Below are 17,291 nucleotides of genomic sequence, written 5' to 3'. Positions count from 1 at the left end.
AGTATGGTTTTCCGGCCTTGACCCTTACGCACAGGGATTCTTCCAGATTCTCTGAATCTTTTGATGATGATATGGACTGTAGATGATGTGTTCAAACTCTGCTATTTTACACTATCGAACTCTTTTCTGATATTGCTCCACTATTTGTCGGCACAGAATTAGGGGGAATTGGTGATCCTCTTCCCATCTTTACATCTGAGAGCCGCTGCCACTCCAAGATGCTCTTTTTATACCCAGTCATGTTAATGACCTATTGCCAATTGACCTAATGAGTTGCAATTTGGCCCTCCAGCTGTTCCTTTTTTGTACCTTTAACTTTTCCAGCCTCTTATTGCCCCTGTCCCAACTTTTTTGAGATGTGTTGCTGTCATGAAATTTCAAATGAGCCAATATTTGGCATGAAATTTCAAAATGTCTCACTTTCGACATTTGATATGTTGTCTGTTCTATTGTGAATGCAATATCAGTTTATGAGATTTGTAAATTTTTGCATTCCGTTTTTATTTACAATTTGTACTTTTTCCCAACTTTTTTGGAATCAGGGTTGTAAAAAAGTAACATCTTGAACTACTCTGGTCCCTTGTGGAGACCACCTCTCACCAGCCCAACTCATGGAGGTGGCCAAGTTGCAAAAGGAATTTTCCGACATGTTTTCACCCCTTCCTAGTTGCCCCCACCTCATAGAACACCACACTGAGATGCCCCCAGGGGCGGTAGTACGTAGCCGCCCTTACTGCTTGCCCAAACACAAGAAAAAGGTGGTTTGGGATAAACTCAAGGCCATGCTCTAAATGGGCATAATTGAGGAGTCCCACAGTGACTGGAACAGCCCAGTGGTCCTGGTTCCCAAGACCAATGGGTCGGTCTGGTTCTGTTTGGACTATAGAAAAGTCAACGCGGTGTCTAAATTTGACTCATACCCAATGCCTTACATTGAGTTGCTCGACTGGTTAGGTGCTGCTCGCTTTTATTTGAGACTAGATTTAATGAAGGGATATTGGCAGATCCCCTTGACTCCTCTATCCCAAGAGAAAACCGCTTTTTCAACACCGTTTGGATTACACCAATTTCTTACACTCCCTTTTGGGTTATTTGGGGCGCCCGCTACATTCCAGTGGCTCATGGACAAGATCCTCCGCCCTCACACTGCCTACGCAGCTGCATACTTGGATGACAATCATTTATAATAATGATTGGCCGCTGCATCTGGAACATCTTAGGGCCGTCCTAGAGTCACTGAGGCATGCAGTTCTCCCAGCTAACCCGAAAAAGTGTGCAATTGGGTGGGTGGAATACAGTATCTGGGTTTCCACTTGGGTCATGGGCAGGTGTGGCCCCAAATTAACAAGACTGCAGCAATTGCGGCCTGCCCGAGATCCAAGACCAAAAAGGGGGTGAGACAGTTCCTGGGGCTGGCTGGCTACTATTGTAGGTTCATACCTAATTATTCGGATGTCACCAGCCTGCTGACTGATCTCACTAAAAAGGGAGCACCAGATCCGGTCCAGTGGACGGAGCAGTGCCAACAGGCTTTCATCAAGGTAAAGGCTGCACTGTGGGGGGGCCACTTTTACACTCCCCTGACTTCTCTCTCTCCCCTTCATTTTACAGACAGACACATCAGACAGAGGGCTGGGGGCTGTTCTGTCCCAGAAGGTGGAGGGTGAGGAGAGTCATGTGCTGTACATCAGCCACAAGCTCTCAATGCATGAAAGCAAGTACAGCACCATTGAAAAGGCCATCAAGTGGGCGGTCCTTGTCCTCCAACAATACCTACTGGGGTGCCCTTTCACCCTCTGTTTGGACCATGTCTCCCTCCAGTGGCTCCACTGCATGAAGGATGTCAATGTGTGGATCACCCCTTGGTATCTTGCCCTCCAGCCATTTAAGTTCGAGGTGGTCCACAGGCCAGGGGCGCAGATGGTGGTGGCAGACTTCTTGTCCCATCAGGGGGAAGTCCGCTGCAGCCTGGATGGCTCCCCGGCCTGAATTGGGCGGTGGAGGTACAGTATGTGGCAGCGGGGGCATGGCCAAGCGTCAGTTTGTGAATGGAGGGCAGGGCCAGGGAAGGTGAGTGGCTAAGTCATTACACCTGGTGTCAATTAATGTGTGTGGGTGTGTGTTTGTTGCAGGGATGGTGGAGCATAAAAGGAGGGGGAGAGCAGAGAAGAGGTCTCTCCTGACCTCTGTGTGTGTGCGTGTGTGTGTGTGTGTGTGTGAGCAAAGCTGAAAAGCTCGAAAAATAGATAAAATAGTGTGTGTGAGAGAACATCAACTCTTGCCTGTTGTGCTTCTGTACTCCACCCACATCAGGGCCTGTTACAATGATAAATGTTTGTTTTGCTTCAGCTATGCGAGATATATATTCAGTAAATTCTGCCATATTTCTCTTTTGGTTAGCTAGGTCAGGTGTAGCCTAGGAAATGTGTCCATGAATTTGAGGTCAAAGCTTCTGAAGGACCATTGAAGGGAGGTGTGTATTTGTTTGGCTGTTGAGTTTGAATATTGAATGTTTCACCAGAATCGCTGACTCATCATTTAAATTCTGTGGGGTTTTTTTGTCCTTAGTTGTGAAGCATTGTATAGAGGCTATTGTGACAGCGAGGGTTTGGTCAAGTGTCAGCTGTGAACAATGAGGAGTCAGGTTGAACCAGCAAGTAACATGTCATGAGTTACACCTGTGTCTAATTACTGGCTCTGTGTGTTTTTCAGATAGGCAGTAATGAAGGAGAGAGAGAGAGAGCCAAGTTCCCCCCATGTGTGTCTTTAGTGAACATTGAAAAGTGAATTTTAAAAATAAAGTGCACCTTGAATTGTAGTGCCTGTCTCCAGTTCCTCATTTTCCACACATCCAAAGTTGCTACATTGGTGCTGAAACCCAGGAGTGAGGAACAGAATGCCACCATGGAGACCAAACCAGTCAGGGAGCTCCTCTAGGCACTCACCAATGACCTCTGGTGCCAACACCAACCATTCGTCATGCTGTTCATGGATCAGGGGCAGCCCTTCAGGGTTCTACTTGAGGCCCAGGTGAAGGACTGGCAGGTGATCCAGAGCTTGGTCCAGTCAGCAGATGCTCCAGCGATCATTCCTGTGGCCTGTGTGCCTGTCCAGCTGGTCAACATGGGGCTGTAGGATGACCCTGAAGCCTTCCTTGAGCTATTTGAGTGTGTTGTGGAGGCAAGCTTGTGGCCAACCTCACAGTTGCCACCAGCATGCTGGAGTACCCTGACCTGAAGTGGGCTATACTGCAGCAGGTATGCCATGGCCCAGAAGAGCAGCACCAGCACTTCCACTCAGCATATGGCAAAGTTGGCCAGCACTTTGTGTTTGTGCAACAGCTCCAGGATGCCTGCTGACAGTACCTGCTGGCAGGAGTGTGATGTCGAGATCATTAATCATGTGAGACTGGAGCAGTTCGTCACCCAACTGCTGAACAAGACACCAACATGGATCCAGGGTCACCGAGCGGCATTGTGGAAGAGGAGGTTTGGCTGGCAGAGGACCACGTGATGGTGTTTCCGGGAGCTGGTGCTCCTGCAGCTTCTCGTCCGCTCTCTCTCTCTCTCTCTCTCTCTCACTTTTCCCCCTCCCTTTCCTTGCCCCCACCCCAGCCCCATGAAGATGGGGCCAACTCCCCCAGTACCCGCTCCTTGGACTCATGTCTGTCCTTGTCTCCTCACCCCTTTCTTCTCCTGTCTGTGCTGCCACTAACCTACTCTCTTTCCACAGGTGAACCTGTCTGTGCCCACCAAAACTGAGAGAAAGTCCGGGCAGGTCTACTGACATGGCAGGAAGGCAGGTATTTCCTGGTACTAGCACTTCTGCAAAGGGGTGGGGATTCTGATTTGCATTCCTGATGCACCACAGATTCCCCTGACCCAGCAATACTGAGTCTGTGTATTCAAGGGGGTACACATCAGACTTTGTTGGATTCTGTTTGTAATCAGACCTCCATGCATCAAAGTCTGATTCAGTGTGGGGCACTGGGAAATGCATGATTGGTGAAGGTGAGGTGTGCACATGAGGATGTTCATAAATGTCTGCTAATGCCCATCACTATTCATTTCTGGTGAGAAAAGTATAGTGGGGAGGCAGCGGTTAGCCCGAGCCTCACCCATCCACTTATCCTGGGCACAGATTGGCTAGGGTTTAAAATGTTAAAACAGTTTCTAATGGATGGGTCCTGCAGTACTAGGTTATGGGGGAATCCCACCACAACATTTGCTGGGGAGGTGGTTCCAGGGCCATCCGCATCAGCTCCATGTTATGATGACATGGGGAGGGGGGGAAGGCCCCACCCCACCACTCTCTCTCTGGGGAATCCCTCTGGGGATTTCCCACTGGAGCAAATGTGTGATGCATCCCTGAGGCACGCTTTGACCAAGTGAAAGTGATTGATAGCCAGAAGCTCCAACCTAATGTGGTGCTTTCCTTTCCATATTTTTGTTGTATTAAGGATGGGCTATATCGTGTGATGCAGGATACTCAAACTAAAGTAGAGACAACACAGTTGTTGGTCCTGAAGGGCCATAGGCAACTTTTATTCAATACACCTCATTATAATCCTATGGCTGGGCACTTGGGTCAGGACAAAATACTCAATCATCTCATAGCTCATTTCTATTGGCCAGGGATTTGCACCAATATCCACAGAGGGGGTGTGGCTTGTTGCAAATGCCAGCTGATAAATCCAGCAGCTGCACCAAAAGCGCCATTGTGCCTGTTACCATTACTTGAGATCCCCTTGGAAAGAATTGGCATAGCTCTCATTGGGTCATTAGATCAATTTGCATGTAGGTATTGCTTGATGTTATAGTGGCTTATGCAACGCGATACCCGGAAGCGATGGCTCTCCACAATATCTCTGCATGTAGTGTTGCAGATGCACTCTTTTGCATTATGTCCTGAGTTTGGATTCTGAAAGACATCCTGGCTGACCAAGGCACTATGTCATGCACACTACACAAATAATTATTGGGGATTAAATTGATTTGTACTAGTGTTCATCATCTTCAAATGGCTGGGCTGGTCAAACGATTTAACCAAATACTCAAAAACATGATTCATAAGTTCATTCACAGGGATGCTAGAAACTGGGATAAGTGGCTAGACCCTCTGTTTGCAGTGTGCAAGGTCCCAGAAGCTTCCACCCAGTTTTCCCCATTTGAATTGTTGTATGGGTGCAAGCCTCATGGCGTCTTGCACATCATTAAAGAAAATTGGGGGGAGTGACCTTCTCAAAGCAAAAATGAAATTCAGTAGGTTCTTGACCTGTGGGCAAAACTCCATGCAGTGAGTCACAGAACCAAGGAGAATTTGCTACAGGTGCAAGAATGTCAATCCCATCTGTACAACAGAGGGACACTGCTAAGGGAATTTTCTCTGGGAGATAAAGTGCTCATTTTACTGCCCACATCAAAAAAGTCCAAAAAGTGCAGCCCAATTCACCCTGGTCCCCTGTGGAGACAACCTCTCACTGTCCCAAAGAGCGCAGGTTATCGGGTTGCAGGAGGAATTCTGTGACGGGTTCTTGCCCCTCCCTGGTCACACTGACATAGAGCACTACATTGAGACTCCCCCAGGCATGGTGGTGCACAGCCACCCATATCGGCTCCCTGAGCACAAGAAAAATGTGGCTCGGGATGAACTCAAGGCTATGCTTGAGATGGGAGAAATTGAGGAGTCACACAGTGACTGGAGCAGCCCGGTGGTCTTGGTTTGCAAGACTGACGGGTCAGTCTGGTTCCGTGTGGACTATAGAAAAGTCAACACGGTGTCTAAATTTGATGCATATCCAATGCCTCGCATTGATGAACTGCTCGATCGGTTAGGCACAGCTCACTTTTAATCAACATGGGATTTGCAAAGGGATATTGGCAGATCCCCTTGACTCCATTATCCTGCAATAAAACAGCCTTTTCCACTCCCTTTGGTTTACATCAATTTGTCACCCTTCCTTTTGGGTTGTTTGGGGCCCCAGATATGTTTCAGCATCTCATGGACCGAATCCACTGTCCCCACAATGTGTATGCTGCTGCCTATTTAGATGATATCATTATTTATAGTAATGATCGTCAGCGGCATTTACAACACCTCAGGGCTGTCCTGAGGTCATTGAGGCATGCGGGGCTCACAAGAAACCTGAAAAAGTGTGCAATTCGATGGGTGGAAGTATGGTATCTGGGCTTCCACTTGTGTCATGGGTAGGTGCATCCCCAAATTGATAATACTACAGCAACTGCAGCCTATGCAAGACCTAAGACCAAAAAGGGGGTGAGGCAGTTCATGGGGCTGGCTGGCTATTGTAAGCGATTTGTGCCGAACTTTTCAGACATCATCAGCTTACTGACTGACCTCACTAAAAAGGGGGCACCAGATCCAGTCCAGTGGACAGAACCATGTAAATGGGCTTTTGCTGTAGTAAAAGTGGTTTTGTGCAGGGCCCACTGTTGCATTCTCCTGACTTTTCTCTCCCTTTTGTTTTGCAGACCAATGCATCAGACAGAGGACTGGGGACTGTTTTGTCCCAGGTGGTTGAGGGGGTGAGCTGTACTGTACATCAGCCACAAGCTTGGACCATGCAAGAGTCGAAGTACATCACCATAGAGGAGGAGTGTTTGGCTATCAAGTGGGCAGTCCTCACTCTGTGGTACTACCTGCTAGGATGCCATTTCATCTTCTGTTCTGACCATGCCCCACTCCAGTGGCTCCACTGCATGAAGGATTCCAACACATGGATCACTCATTGGTATCTGGCCCTTCAGCCCTTTTAAATTTGAGGTGGTCCACAGGCTGGGGGCACAGATGATGGTGGCAGATTACCTCTCCCACTGGGGGTGGGAGGGGTAAGCTGGATGGCTCCCCGGCCTGTGTCAGGCAGTGGGAGTATGTGGCAGCAAAGGTGTGGTTGAGTGTCGGCTGTGAACGGCAAGGAGTCAGGTTGAACCAGCAGGTAACATACCATGAGTTACACCTGGATCTAATTACTGGCTGCCTTTTAACGTGTTTTTCTGTGTGCCTTTCAGATAGAGGTGTGTGTGTGTGTGTGAGAGAGAGAGAGCGGAGTTCCCCCAATGTGTGTGGTGTTTGTGTGCATGTCTTAACTGAGCATAAAAAATAAAGCGCACCTTGGATTGTAGCACCTGTCTCCAGTTCATTTTCCACACATCCAGTCATATTTTTTTACTCTATGTATTTTCACTATTTGTTTTTGGGTTCTTTTCCATGCTTTGTCTGTTTATCAGTTGTGTATCATTAAATCACTGCACTTGCATTCAGCTCTCTGGATTTCATGACAATGATGCAATGTACCCTAACAAGGTTCCCAGCTTCTTCAAAAGAAAACCAGCTTCACATCACTGTAGATCCTCCTACTTCTTCCAGACATGTTCATTATAAATATAGGTGTTTTGATATTTGCTCCATGAGTGAATATGAACATTTTCAGGCAAAATTTACAGCCTGATTCACGAAGGTCCATGCACTTTTGTCTGCACGTTGTGTATGCTCTAATCATCCCTATGCTGGTGAACAACTAAGGGAATGTGGCCTCTGTCCCACATATTTCTACCTGTGTGAAATAGGAAATGGGTGACTACTTAAGAGTTACATCGCTGTTGTGGACATGAAGCACTTTCCCTGTGTGATGTGCTATGTTTAATTTTTTAGGTGCCAGCCAGAAGTGTCTCACACTAAGTTTCAGTCTTCAGTATTCTATTAATAAAGACAATTGGTAATTTGTCAACAATTTCTTATAAAAAATACTACTACATTTACTGTGCATGTAGTTGTTCTTTAGACCTGTACATTCATACTTAAATGGGCTAGCTCAACTTTCCCAGGAATCAATTAGTTGTTTTTATATGGGCCACTGCATTTTGAAAGAACATGACCGATACTTTGTTACCTCTCTGTGTGAAAAAACCTCCACAGATTTACTGTTAGTGATCCCTTCAAAACCCATCTCAAACTGTTTCTTCATCTACCTATGTGGAAGCTTTGAGCAAAATATGGCTTTTTTTTCTTCCTTTCACGGCCGCCCATCAGCTGGCCAAAGGCATATGAAAATGGAATGGTTAGTCAAAAGAACTTTTAAAATATTAGTACTTTGAAAAATATCTTTGAATTCACATTACAATTTAAGACATATGGACTAGGATGGGCGGCACAGTGGTGTAATGGTTAGCACTGTCACCTTACAGCAAGAAGGTTCTGGGTTCGAGCCCAGTGGCTGACAGGGGCCTTTCTGTGTGGAGTTTGCATGTTCTGTCTGGGTGCTCCGGTTTCCCCCAAAGACATGCAGGTTAGGTTAATTGGTGGCTCTAAATTGACTGTAGGTGTGAATGTGAGTGCGAATGGTTGTCTCTGTAAGTCAGCCCTGCGGTAATCTGGTGACTTGTCCAGGGTGTACCCCGCATCTCACCCATATTCAGTTGGAATAGGCTCCAGCTTGCCCGTGACCCTGCACAGGATAAGCGGTTACAGATAATGGATGGATGGACTAGGATGTTGCCAAAATGTTGCGGATTGTTTTTGGAATATCACTGTGGCAAATTCCTGATGTGGGTGGAATACTGAAGTGCGGCAGGCGGGAAATTATGTTAACACAGCCTTTGTTTTTGCTTTCATGCTTTGTTTTTCATGCTTTTTCTAGCTTTACTAATCTCACTCACGTGGTCTCACACACACACACACATGTGTACGTTCTGGTCAGGAGAGATCCCCTCATCACTCTCCCCTTCCTTTCTACCTTCCATCCTCACTGCAAAACAGACACAACATTAATCAACAACAGGTGTACTGACTTTGCCACTCACCTTCTCTGGCCCTGCTGTCCTTTCACAAACTGATGTTTAGCCATGCCCCCACTGCCACATACCCTTCACTGCCCGACTCAGGCTGGGGAGCTATCCGGCCTGCAGCGGACTGCCCCCCTGACAGGACAGAAAATCTGCCACTACCATCTGCGTTCTCAGCCTGTGGACCACCTTGAATTTAAATGGCTGGAGGGCGAGATACCAACAGGTGATCTGTGAATTGGCATCCTTCATGCGGTGGAGCCACTTGAGGGGTGCCCCAGCAGGTAGTGTTGGAAGGTGAGGACTGCCCACTTGATGGCCAGGCACTCTGTCTCAACGTTGCTATATTTACTTTCATGCATCGAGAGCTTGTGTCTGATGTACAGCACTGGACATTCCTTGCCCTCCACCTTCTGGGACAAAATGGCCCCCAGCCCTTTGTCCAATGTATCTATCTGCAATATGAAGGGGGGAGAGAGAGGGAGAAACCAAGGGACTGTAGGAGTGGCCCTCCACACAGTGCAGCTTTTACCTTGGTGAAGGCTGGCTGGCACTGCTACGTCCACTGGACCGGATCTGGATCTAGTGAGATCAGTTAATGGGCTGGTGACGTCCAAATAATTTAGGTATGAACCTACAATAGTAGCCAGCCAGCCCCAGGAACTGTCTTTTCCTTTTTGGTCTTGGGCCTTGAATAGGCCACAATCGCTGCAGTCTTGCCCCCTTTTTGGTCTTGGGCCTCAGCTGCAATCGTTGCAGTCTTGCCAATTTGGGGATGCATCTGCCAATGACCCACATGGAAACCCAAATACCATACTTCCACCCACCCAATCTCACACATTTTCAGGTTAGCTGCGAAACCTACCCACCTCAGTGACTCTAGGACAGCCCTAAGATGTTCTAGGTACCACGGCCAATTATTGCTATATATAATAATGTCATTAAGGTAGGCCACCACATAGGCAGCATGGGGGTGGAGGATCTTGTCCATGAACTGCCGCAACGTAGTAGGAGCCCCAAATAACCCAAAAGGAAGTGTGACAAAATGGTGTAATCTGAACAGTGTGAAAATGGGCATTTTCTCTTGGGATAGAGGAGTCAAGGGGATCTGCCAATATCTCTTTGTTAAATCCAGTGTTGAATAAAAATGAGCAGCACCCAATTGATTGAGCAACTCATCAATGTGAGGCATTGGGGACACATCAAATTTGGACACCGTGTTGACTTTTCTGTAGTCCACACAGAACTGCATCGACCCATTGGTCTGGGAAACCAGGACCACCAAGCTGCTCCAGTCATTGTGGGACTCCTTGATTATGCCAATTTCGAGCATGGCCTTGAGTTTGTTCTGAAACACCTGTTTTTTGTGTTCGGGTAAGCAGTAGGAGTGGCTACGCACCACCACCCCTGGGGGACTTTCAGTGTGGTGTTCTATGAGGTGGGTGCAGCTGGGAAGAGGCAAGAACATGTTGGAAAATTTATTTTGCAACTTGGCAATCTCCATTAGTTGGGCCAGTGAGAGGTGATCTCCACAGGGGACTGGAGCGGTTTGAGTTGTTTAATTTTTATCTCCGGCCCCAGCTACCCCTTCTCTACCAATGCCAACACCATGGGGACCCCTTCATTCCAACATTTTAACAGGTTGAGGTGGCATATTTGCAGTGCCCTGCCCCATCCATTCACCTCACCTCATAGTCGGCATCCCCGATTCACTGTGTGACCTCAAAGGGCCCTTGCCACTTGGCGACTAATTTGGAGCTCGATGTGGGCAATAACATGAGTACTTTATCTCCCAGGGTGAAGTCTCTAAGGCACATGCCCCTGTTGTATAACAGAATTTGATGCTCTTGTGCCTGCTGCAAGTTCTCCTCGGTAAAGTGTGTGAGGGTGTGAAGCTTTGCACACAGGTCAAGAATGTATTGAATTTTGTTTTTACTAGTTGAAGGTCCCTCCTCCCAATTTTCCCACGAAAATGCCACGAGGCTTATGCCTGTATAACAATTTGAATAGGGAGAATCCCATGGAGGCTTGTGAGACCTCTCACTGCAAATTATTATACTGCAAATAACAGGGGCTTGAGCCATTTATCCCAATTATGTGCATCTTCACTTACAAACTTCCAAATTAAATTTTTAAGTGTCTGAATCATTCCACCAAGACATCTGTATGTGGATAATAGATGCTGGTGCGGATCGATTTAATACCCAATAACCCATACCATTTGCGAAGTGTGCACGACATAAACATAGTGCCTTGGTCAGTCAGGATTTATTTGGGAATCCCAACTCGGGAGAGAACATGGAAGAGTGCATGCTGAAATATTGCAGAGAGGCACTGCTTCCAGATATCATGCTGCATAGTCTACCAGGACTAAAATAAAGCAATATCCCCATGCTGACCGATCTAATGGCCCAATGAGATCCATGCCAATTCTCTCGAAGGGGGTCTCAATTAGAGGGAGAGGGCACAAAGGTGCTTTTGGGGTGGCCTCTTGATTTACTAGTTGGCATTTGTGGCATGCCGCACACTAGCAACGGACATCCCCATGAATCCCTAGCCACTAGAATGGAGCCATTATTCAGACTAGTGTTTTATCTTGTCCTAAATGTCTGGCCATCGGGTTAAAGTGAGCTGTGTGGAATACGAGTTCCTTACAGCTCTTTGGGATTAACAACTGTGCTATATGTTCACAGGTTTGAGTGTCCTGCATCACTCAGTACAACTTATCTATAATAGTGAAGTGGGGGAAGGAGGGAGTCACATTTGGCTGGAGGGGTTGACCATCGATTACTCTCACTTGGTCAAAGACATGGCACAGAGTCTTGTCTTGCATCTGTTCATCCTTGAGGGAATGCCTGGGGGAGGGAGGAGGGGTGAGTTGCTCCCTACTCCTCATAGCACCCTGATGTGGTGCTAATGTAGATGTCTCGGAGACAGCTTCCCCAGTCAATGCCACACTGGGATTCCCCCCCACCCCCAATTAAGCCTTTAAACCCTGGCTAATCAGTTTCCAGAATCAGTGGGTGGGTGAGACGCGGGTTAACTGTCACCATTACACTATGCTTTTCCCCCCGAAATAGAATGTGGATGGACACTAGTGGATATTTGTGAACATCCCCATGCGCATGCACACAATAATCTTCACCACTTCTGCTCTCCCCAGTGTTTCAAATTGCATCAGGCTTTGGTGGATTAAGGTCTGATTACAGCCGGAATCCGCCACCATGTGATACATATCCCCTTGAACACTCACCGGTATACAATATACTCTGACCTGATTGAGGGTGGTCTCTGGTACGTTGGGGATCTGGACCACAGCTCCCACCTCCATCGCAGAGCACTGGCCCTGGAGATGCCCCTCCCCCCAATGCCAGCATACCAGCCCAGACTTCACCTCTGCACTGGCAATAAGAGTTCCTCACGTGGGGGGGGGGGGTAGAAGACACAGAAGGGGAAGACAGAAGGGAGACACCATGGGTGTGGCGGCCCCCACCTCTGTGGTGGGGGAATGCAGCAGGAGTGAGAAGAAGAGAGGGGAGGAAGGAGAAAGTGAAGAGGCGGAATGTCTGCCTACTGCCAGAAGAGCCACCAAATGGTCCTCCGCCAATTCAATGGCCTGATCCAGTGGCACTGGACCCACTCCACCATTCCTTCTTGAAGCCGGGCAATGAACTGCTCCAGTGTCACCAGGTCAATGATCCCCTCAGTGTTGCCATCCTCCAATCTCAGCCACTGCCAGCAGGCATCCCAGAGCTGTTGGCCAAAAGTGAATGGTTAGCCAACTTCCTCCAATGTCAGCACGTGGAAGTGTTGGCGATGTTGCACTGAAGAGTGGCCAACATGCTGCAGGATGGCTCACTTCAGGTCAGCGTAGACAAGCCAGCTGTCCGCGGGGAGCTGTTTTGGGGCGAGCTGTGTCTCCCCAGTCAGCAGTGGTAGTAGACATGCCATATGTTGTTCGACCGGCCACCCCCATGCTTCGGCCACTTGCTCAAAGAGGGCAATGAATGGCTCCAAGTTGTTGTACGGTCCTATCTTTGTCAGCGTGACATGGGGTGGGTCTGTTGCAGTGGTGGTCAAGGACCCCACCAACACAAGCAGGTGCCAGAACACCTGGTGCTCTTCCTGCTGAGCCAGCAGCAAAGCTTCAAAATGTTGCTCCTGCCGGAGGGCAGTCAGCACTTGGTGCTGGCTCTGTTGGGCAGTGGCAAGGGCATGAATTTAGATCTTTCAATGGAGAGGGCTCCATGGGGTGGTTCCCTTCAGTATCCTCACACAAGGCACCACTGTGGCAAATCCCTGATGTGGGTGGAATGCTGAAGCGTAGCAGGTGGGAAATTGTTAGCACAGCCTTTATTTCTGATTTTGTGCTTTGCTTTTCAGCTTTACTAATCTCACTCATGTGGATGGATACACGGACACACACACACACACGTACGTTCTGGTCAGGAGAAAGCCCCTCTCGTGGCTCTCTACCTCCTTTTTTACCTTCCATCCTGACTGCAATATACACACACAGACACCACATTAATCAACAACAGGTGTATTGACTTCACCGTTCACCTTTCCTGGCCCTGTCCTCCATTCACAAACCAACACTTGACCACATCCCCATTGCCACAATCGCTCGTATTGAAAATGGCAGTTCACTTCTTACTGCAGAGTATTCGGAAAATAGGGAGCCAGCACCTTTAATAAACATCTCCCCCTATGCAATTTGGGCACACTGCATATAAAAAAAAAAAAACTGCAGACATGCAGTGACTGTCTATAAGTAGCTGATCTTTTCGTTTAAATGGCTGCCACAAAATGAACCATCTCTGTTTCAGATCTCCACATATAGTTCTATAAATATCCCAAGGGGTCTGCATTTGTATTAGTCAATAGGAATAAATGAGACAGTCGTTTCCCCTTGCACTTCAATGTGGAAGAACAAATCTAAACACCTTGTTTTGAGGGAGGAGGTTTGCCTTGCATGGAAGGGAGGAGAAGAGCCAAGAAAAACAAAGACACGTAAACAAAGTGGAGGAGAGACTGTACCAAATGAAAATAGAAAGTGAGGACAGAAAGCATATCAGAATGAATGGGGACACTGAAGATGTGGAACAGGTCAGAAGGAAGCCACTACAATGAACAGGAAAAGACATTCATTTACTGTAAGTTTAGTAATGTACAAAGGGATGCTGCAGCAAAGGAGGAACAAAGGACAGTGTTTGTGTGTGTCTGTACAATTATTATTCCCATATTTTTCTCTTCAAATTACACTGACCACTTCAGTAGTAACACCTATACACCTGCTCATTCATGCAATTTTACAAATCAGCCAAACTAGCAGCAGCACAACGCATAAAATCATGCAGATACAGTTCAAGGGCTTCAGTTAATGTTCACATCAAATAGTTGAAAACCTAAATAAATAAATAAATTTAAATTAAAAAATTAAAAAATATATTTAAAAAAAAAGGGCGGCACGGTGGTGTAGTGGTTAGCGCTGTCACCTCACAGCAAGAAGGTCCTGGGTTCGAGCCCCAGGGCCGTCGAGGGCCTTTCTGTGTGGAGTTTGCATGTTCTCCCCGTGTCCGTGTGGGTTTCCTCCGGGTGCTCCGGTTTCCCCCACAGTCCAAAGACATGCAGGTTAGGTTAACTGGTGACTCTAAATTGAGCGTAGGTGTGAATGTGAGTGTGAATGGTTGTCTGTGTCTATGTGTCAGCCCTGTGATGACCTGGCAACTTGTCCAGGGTGTACCCCGCCTTTCGCCCGTAGTCAGCTGGGATAGGCTCCAGCTTGCCTGCGACCCTGTAGAAGGATAAAGCAGCTAGAGATAATGAGATGAGATTTTAAAAAAAAACCCATTGCCTTAATGCCCATTTCCTTGATTCCACTTTTGTCCATGAAATTCTGAGGAGTTCTGTAGTGTATGAAATACTCAAGCCAGTCATTTTAGCACTAACAACAACCCTGCAATACTGAAAGTTACTGAGATCACAATTTCCCCCCACATTCTGATATTTGATGGAAATATTAACTGAAAGTTGTGATCTGTATGTCCATGATATTATGGATTGTACTGCTGCTACATTATTGGCTGATTGGATAGCTGCATGAGGTTCATCAAGCAACTGCTAAATTAACTAATCAATCAGTGTTCAATCACTAAAATCATGAACAAATAGAAATTAGAAACAAACAACAAAAAAAAAACCAACGCTTAACTTCCAGAAGAACTAAAACCAATCAGATTGTCACTTCAACTGAAGGCAGTTGAAAGTAATGCTGTAAGGTGGCTTGTGGCAATGCTGTTATGTAACTTCAGCCAAGTCATTTCCCAGCACACAGCTTCTCAACTGCTATAACGTGCCATTACAGTAAATCCTTATGCCAAAAAAAAAACAACCTGAAAGTAAACTCTATATTGAAGTCACTAGTCACATCAAAGGTTATTTTCAATAACAGGACATCCCTTGTTTAATTAACTGAGGTACATTTGGATTCAACACAACAGCATTCCAAACTCACCAGATGGAGGTCAACACAAGTTGAATTATTCTCGCACATATTGCTAAGGCAGTTGTCAATGTCCTGCTTGCACCACACTCCAGCATAACCAGGGTTACAGAGGCAGTAAAAGCCATCCACAACTGAAGGAGAAAAATAAGAACCAAACAATTCCTTAGTCAGAGGGGCTGGTAGATGACCCAGGCAGAATGAATGACTTTTGTGCAAATAAGCAATGAAATCATGTCGACTTCATCATTTGCTCTCAGTGCAATCTCATCTCTGTAGGAACAAGAGTTACAAGGACAAGTCAGTGTGGTTAAAAATAAAAACTCTTTCTTATAAACCTTGACGAGAGAGCAAAACAAAACAATGGATTATTGTGATTTGTGTCTGTGACAGTCCAGTCCAAATGATAAATGGCAGACAAAAAGGGCACACAGCATGTATTCCTATAGACTTTTGAGAAGTAAAGTCATTGACTATCATTACTTCCTGTCTAACCCATTTTATGCATGAGCTTTAAAATGCAAAATATCTAATTACATGTTTTTTGTGGCTGTGTCCTTTACCAGCTATACAGAAGTGAATGTTGCACTCAGGCTTCACTGAATTTATCAGAGGCCCAATAACACAATTATCCAGACTTTAATCACACACAGGTGGATCTTTCACCTTTGCACATCTTGACAGCCATATATAGGCAGCTGGTGACAGAGGTAATTGTGGGAATCTTCTACGAGCAAATTTATTGCAAACCCAGCTCCTGTGTCCCAGGATTCTTCATTATGCCTGAGATTTAGCGCATAATCTGTGCTGTCACTCTGGCTCGGCACGTGTAGCTGCTATTGCTCTAATTAACTGCTCGGGGTCCTGGGTGGCAGCCACCATTACTCACAGCAGCTGCTGCCAAGAAACCCCTCTTTGTCCCAGTGCACCCCCTTCCCATGTGTACAGGCACAAGCGTACACACACACACAGATTGATGCAAAGGAAAAGATAATCAAGAATCTGTTCATACGTCATTCATTTACCTCGATTTTGCTAAAAAAAAAGCAGCATACTGAAGCAGTGAAGTTAAGGTATTGAACTGATTCTCTTGCAAGAAAATTTTTGTTAAGGTTGTTGTGCTAAAATGATTCATAACCCAGACAATGACATTCATTTCTGAATGATTTTCATGCAGACAGTATACTGTGTATGTCCTGGATACAATACAATACCTGGATTTAGTATACTCTAAATCATGAATCAGTAACAACAGCTGATGGTCTGTATTTTATAATGTTTTATCTTTTATGTATGAGAATAAATTTGCAGGCGGCATGGTGGTGTAGTGGTTAGCACTGCCGCCTCACAGCAAGAAGGTCCGGGTTCGAGCCCCGTGGCCGGCGAGGGCCTTTCTGTGCGGAGTTTGCATGTTCTCCCCGTGTCTGCGTGGGTTTCCTCCGGGTGCTCCGGTTTCCCCCACAGTCCAAAGACATGCAGGCTAGGTTAACTGGTGACTCTAAGGTGGGGTTTACATTAGACCGTATCAGCGGATCATCAGATTAACGTTTTTAAAACGATTAACATGCACACAGCAACACCAATACACGATTCGCCTGCACACAGCAACACCAATACACGGATATGCTCGGCTCCGCAGGCATCCTGCGCTCCAAATCACTCCGCCCTGAACAGCGAGTGCCCTCTGGAGGGTGCGCACTCCGGCCCTGCACAGCTCACAGAGCACGCGAGTGAAGTGCACGAGCAGTAATTCGGGACTGAGCCGCTGTGTGTGTGCTCTCAGTGCATATCGGGTATGCGCGTCACTTACCACTTGCAAGTGGAAGGATGGCAAGCCTAAAGACAATCATAACTACACAATGGGCAGTATTTGCATCAGTATTTGCAGTATTTTCATACTTTTATACTCTTTAATGAAAGGTGATACAAGGCGGAAGTCCGCGCCGTTTTTCAGCAGTCGTGTCACATGACCAACGCCAGCGAAT

The 17,291-nt window shown here is 46.7% G+C and overlaps 1 protein-coding gene across 1 annotated transcript in view; it reads right to left on the bottom strand.

Annotated features, from left to right (window-relative positions):
* Positions 1 to 17,291, bottom strand: part of eys (eyes shut homolog) — an 877,903-nt gene that overhangs the window by 499,457 nt on the left and 361,155 nt on the right. The window contains 1 exon segment of the mRNA XM_060915649.1: positions 15,319 to 15,440. Within this exon segment, the coding sequence (XP_060771632.1) occupies positions 15,319 to 15,440 (122 nt within the window).

This window comes from Neoarius graeffei, chromosome 3, assembly GCF_027579695.1.
Source record: "Neoarius graeffei isolate fNeoGra1 chromosome 3, fNeoGra1.pri, whole genome shotgun sequence".
Lineage (NCBI taxonomy): Eukaryota > Metazoa > Chordata > Actinopteri > Siluriformes > Ariidae > Neoarius > Neoarius graeffei.
The sequence above is the reverse complement of the archived record's forward strand: the minus strand, read 5'-3'. Positions and strand labels throughout refer to the sequence as shown.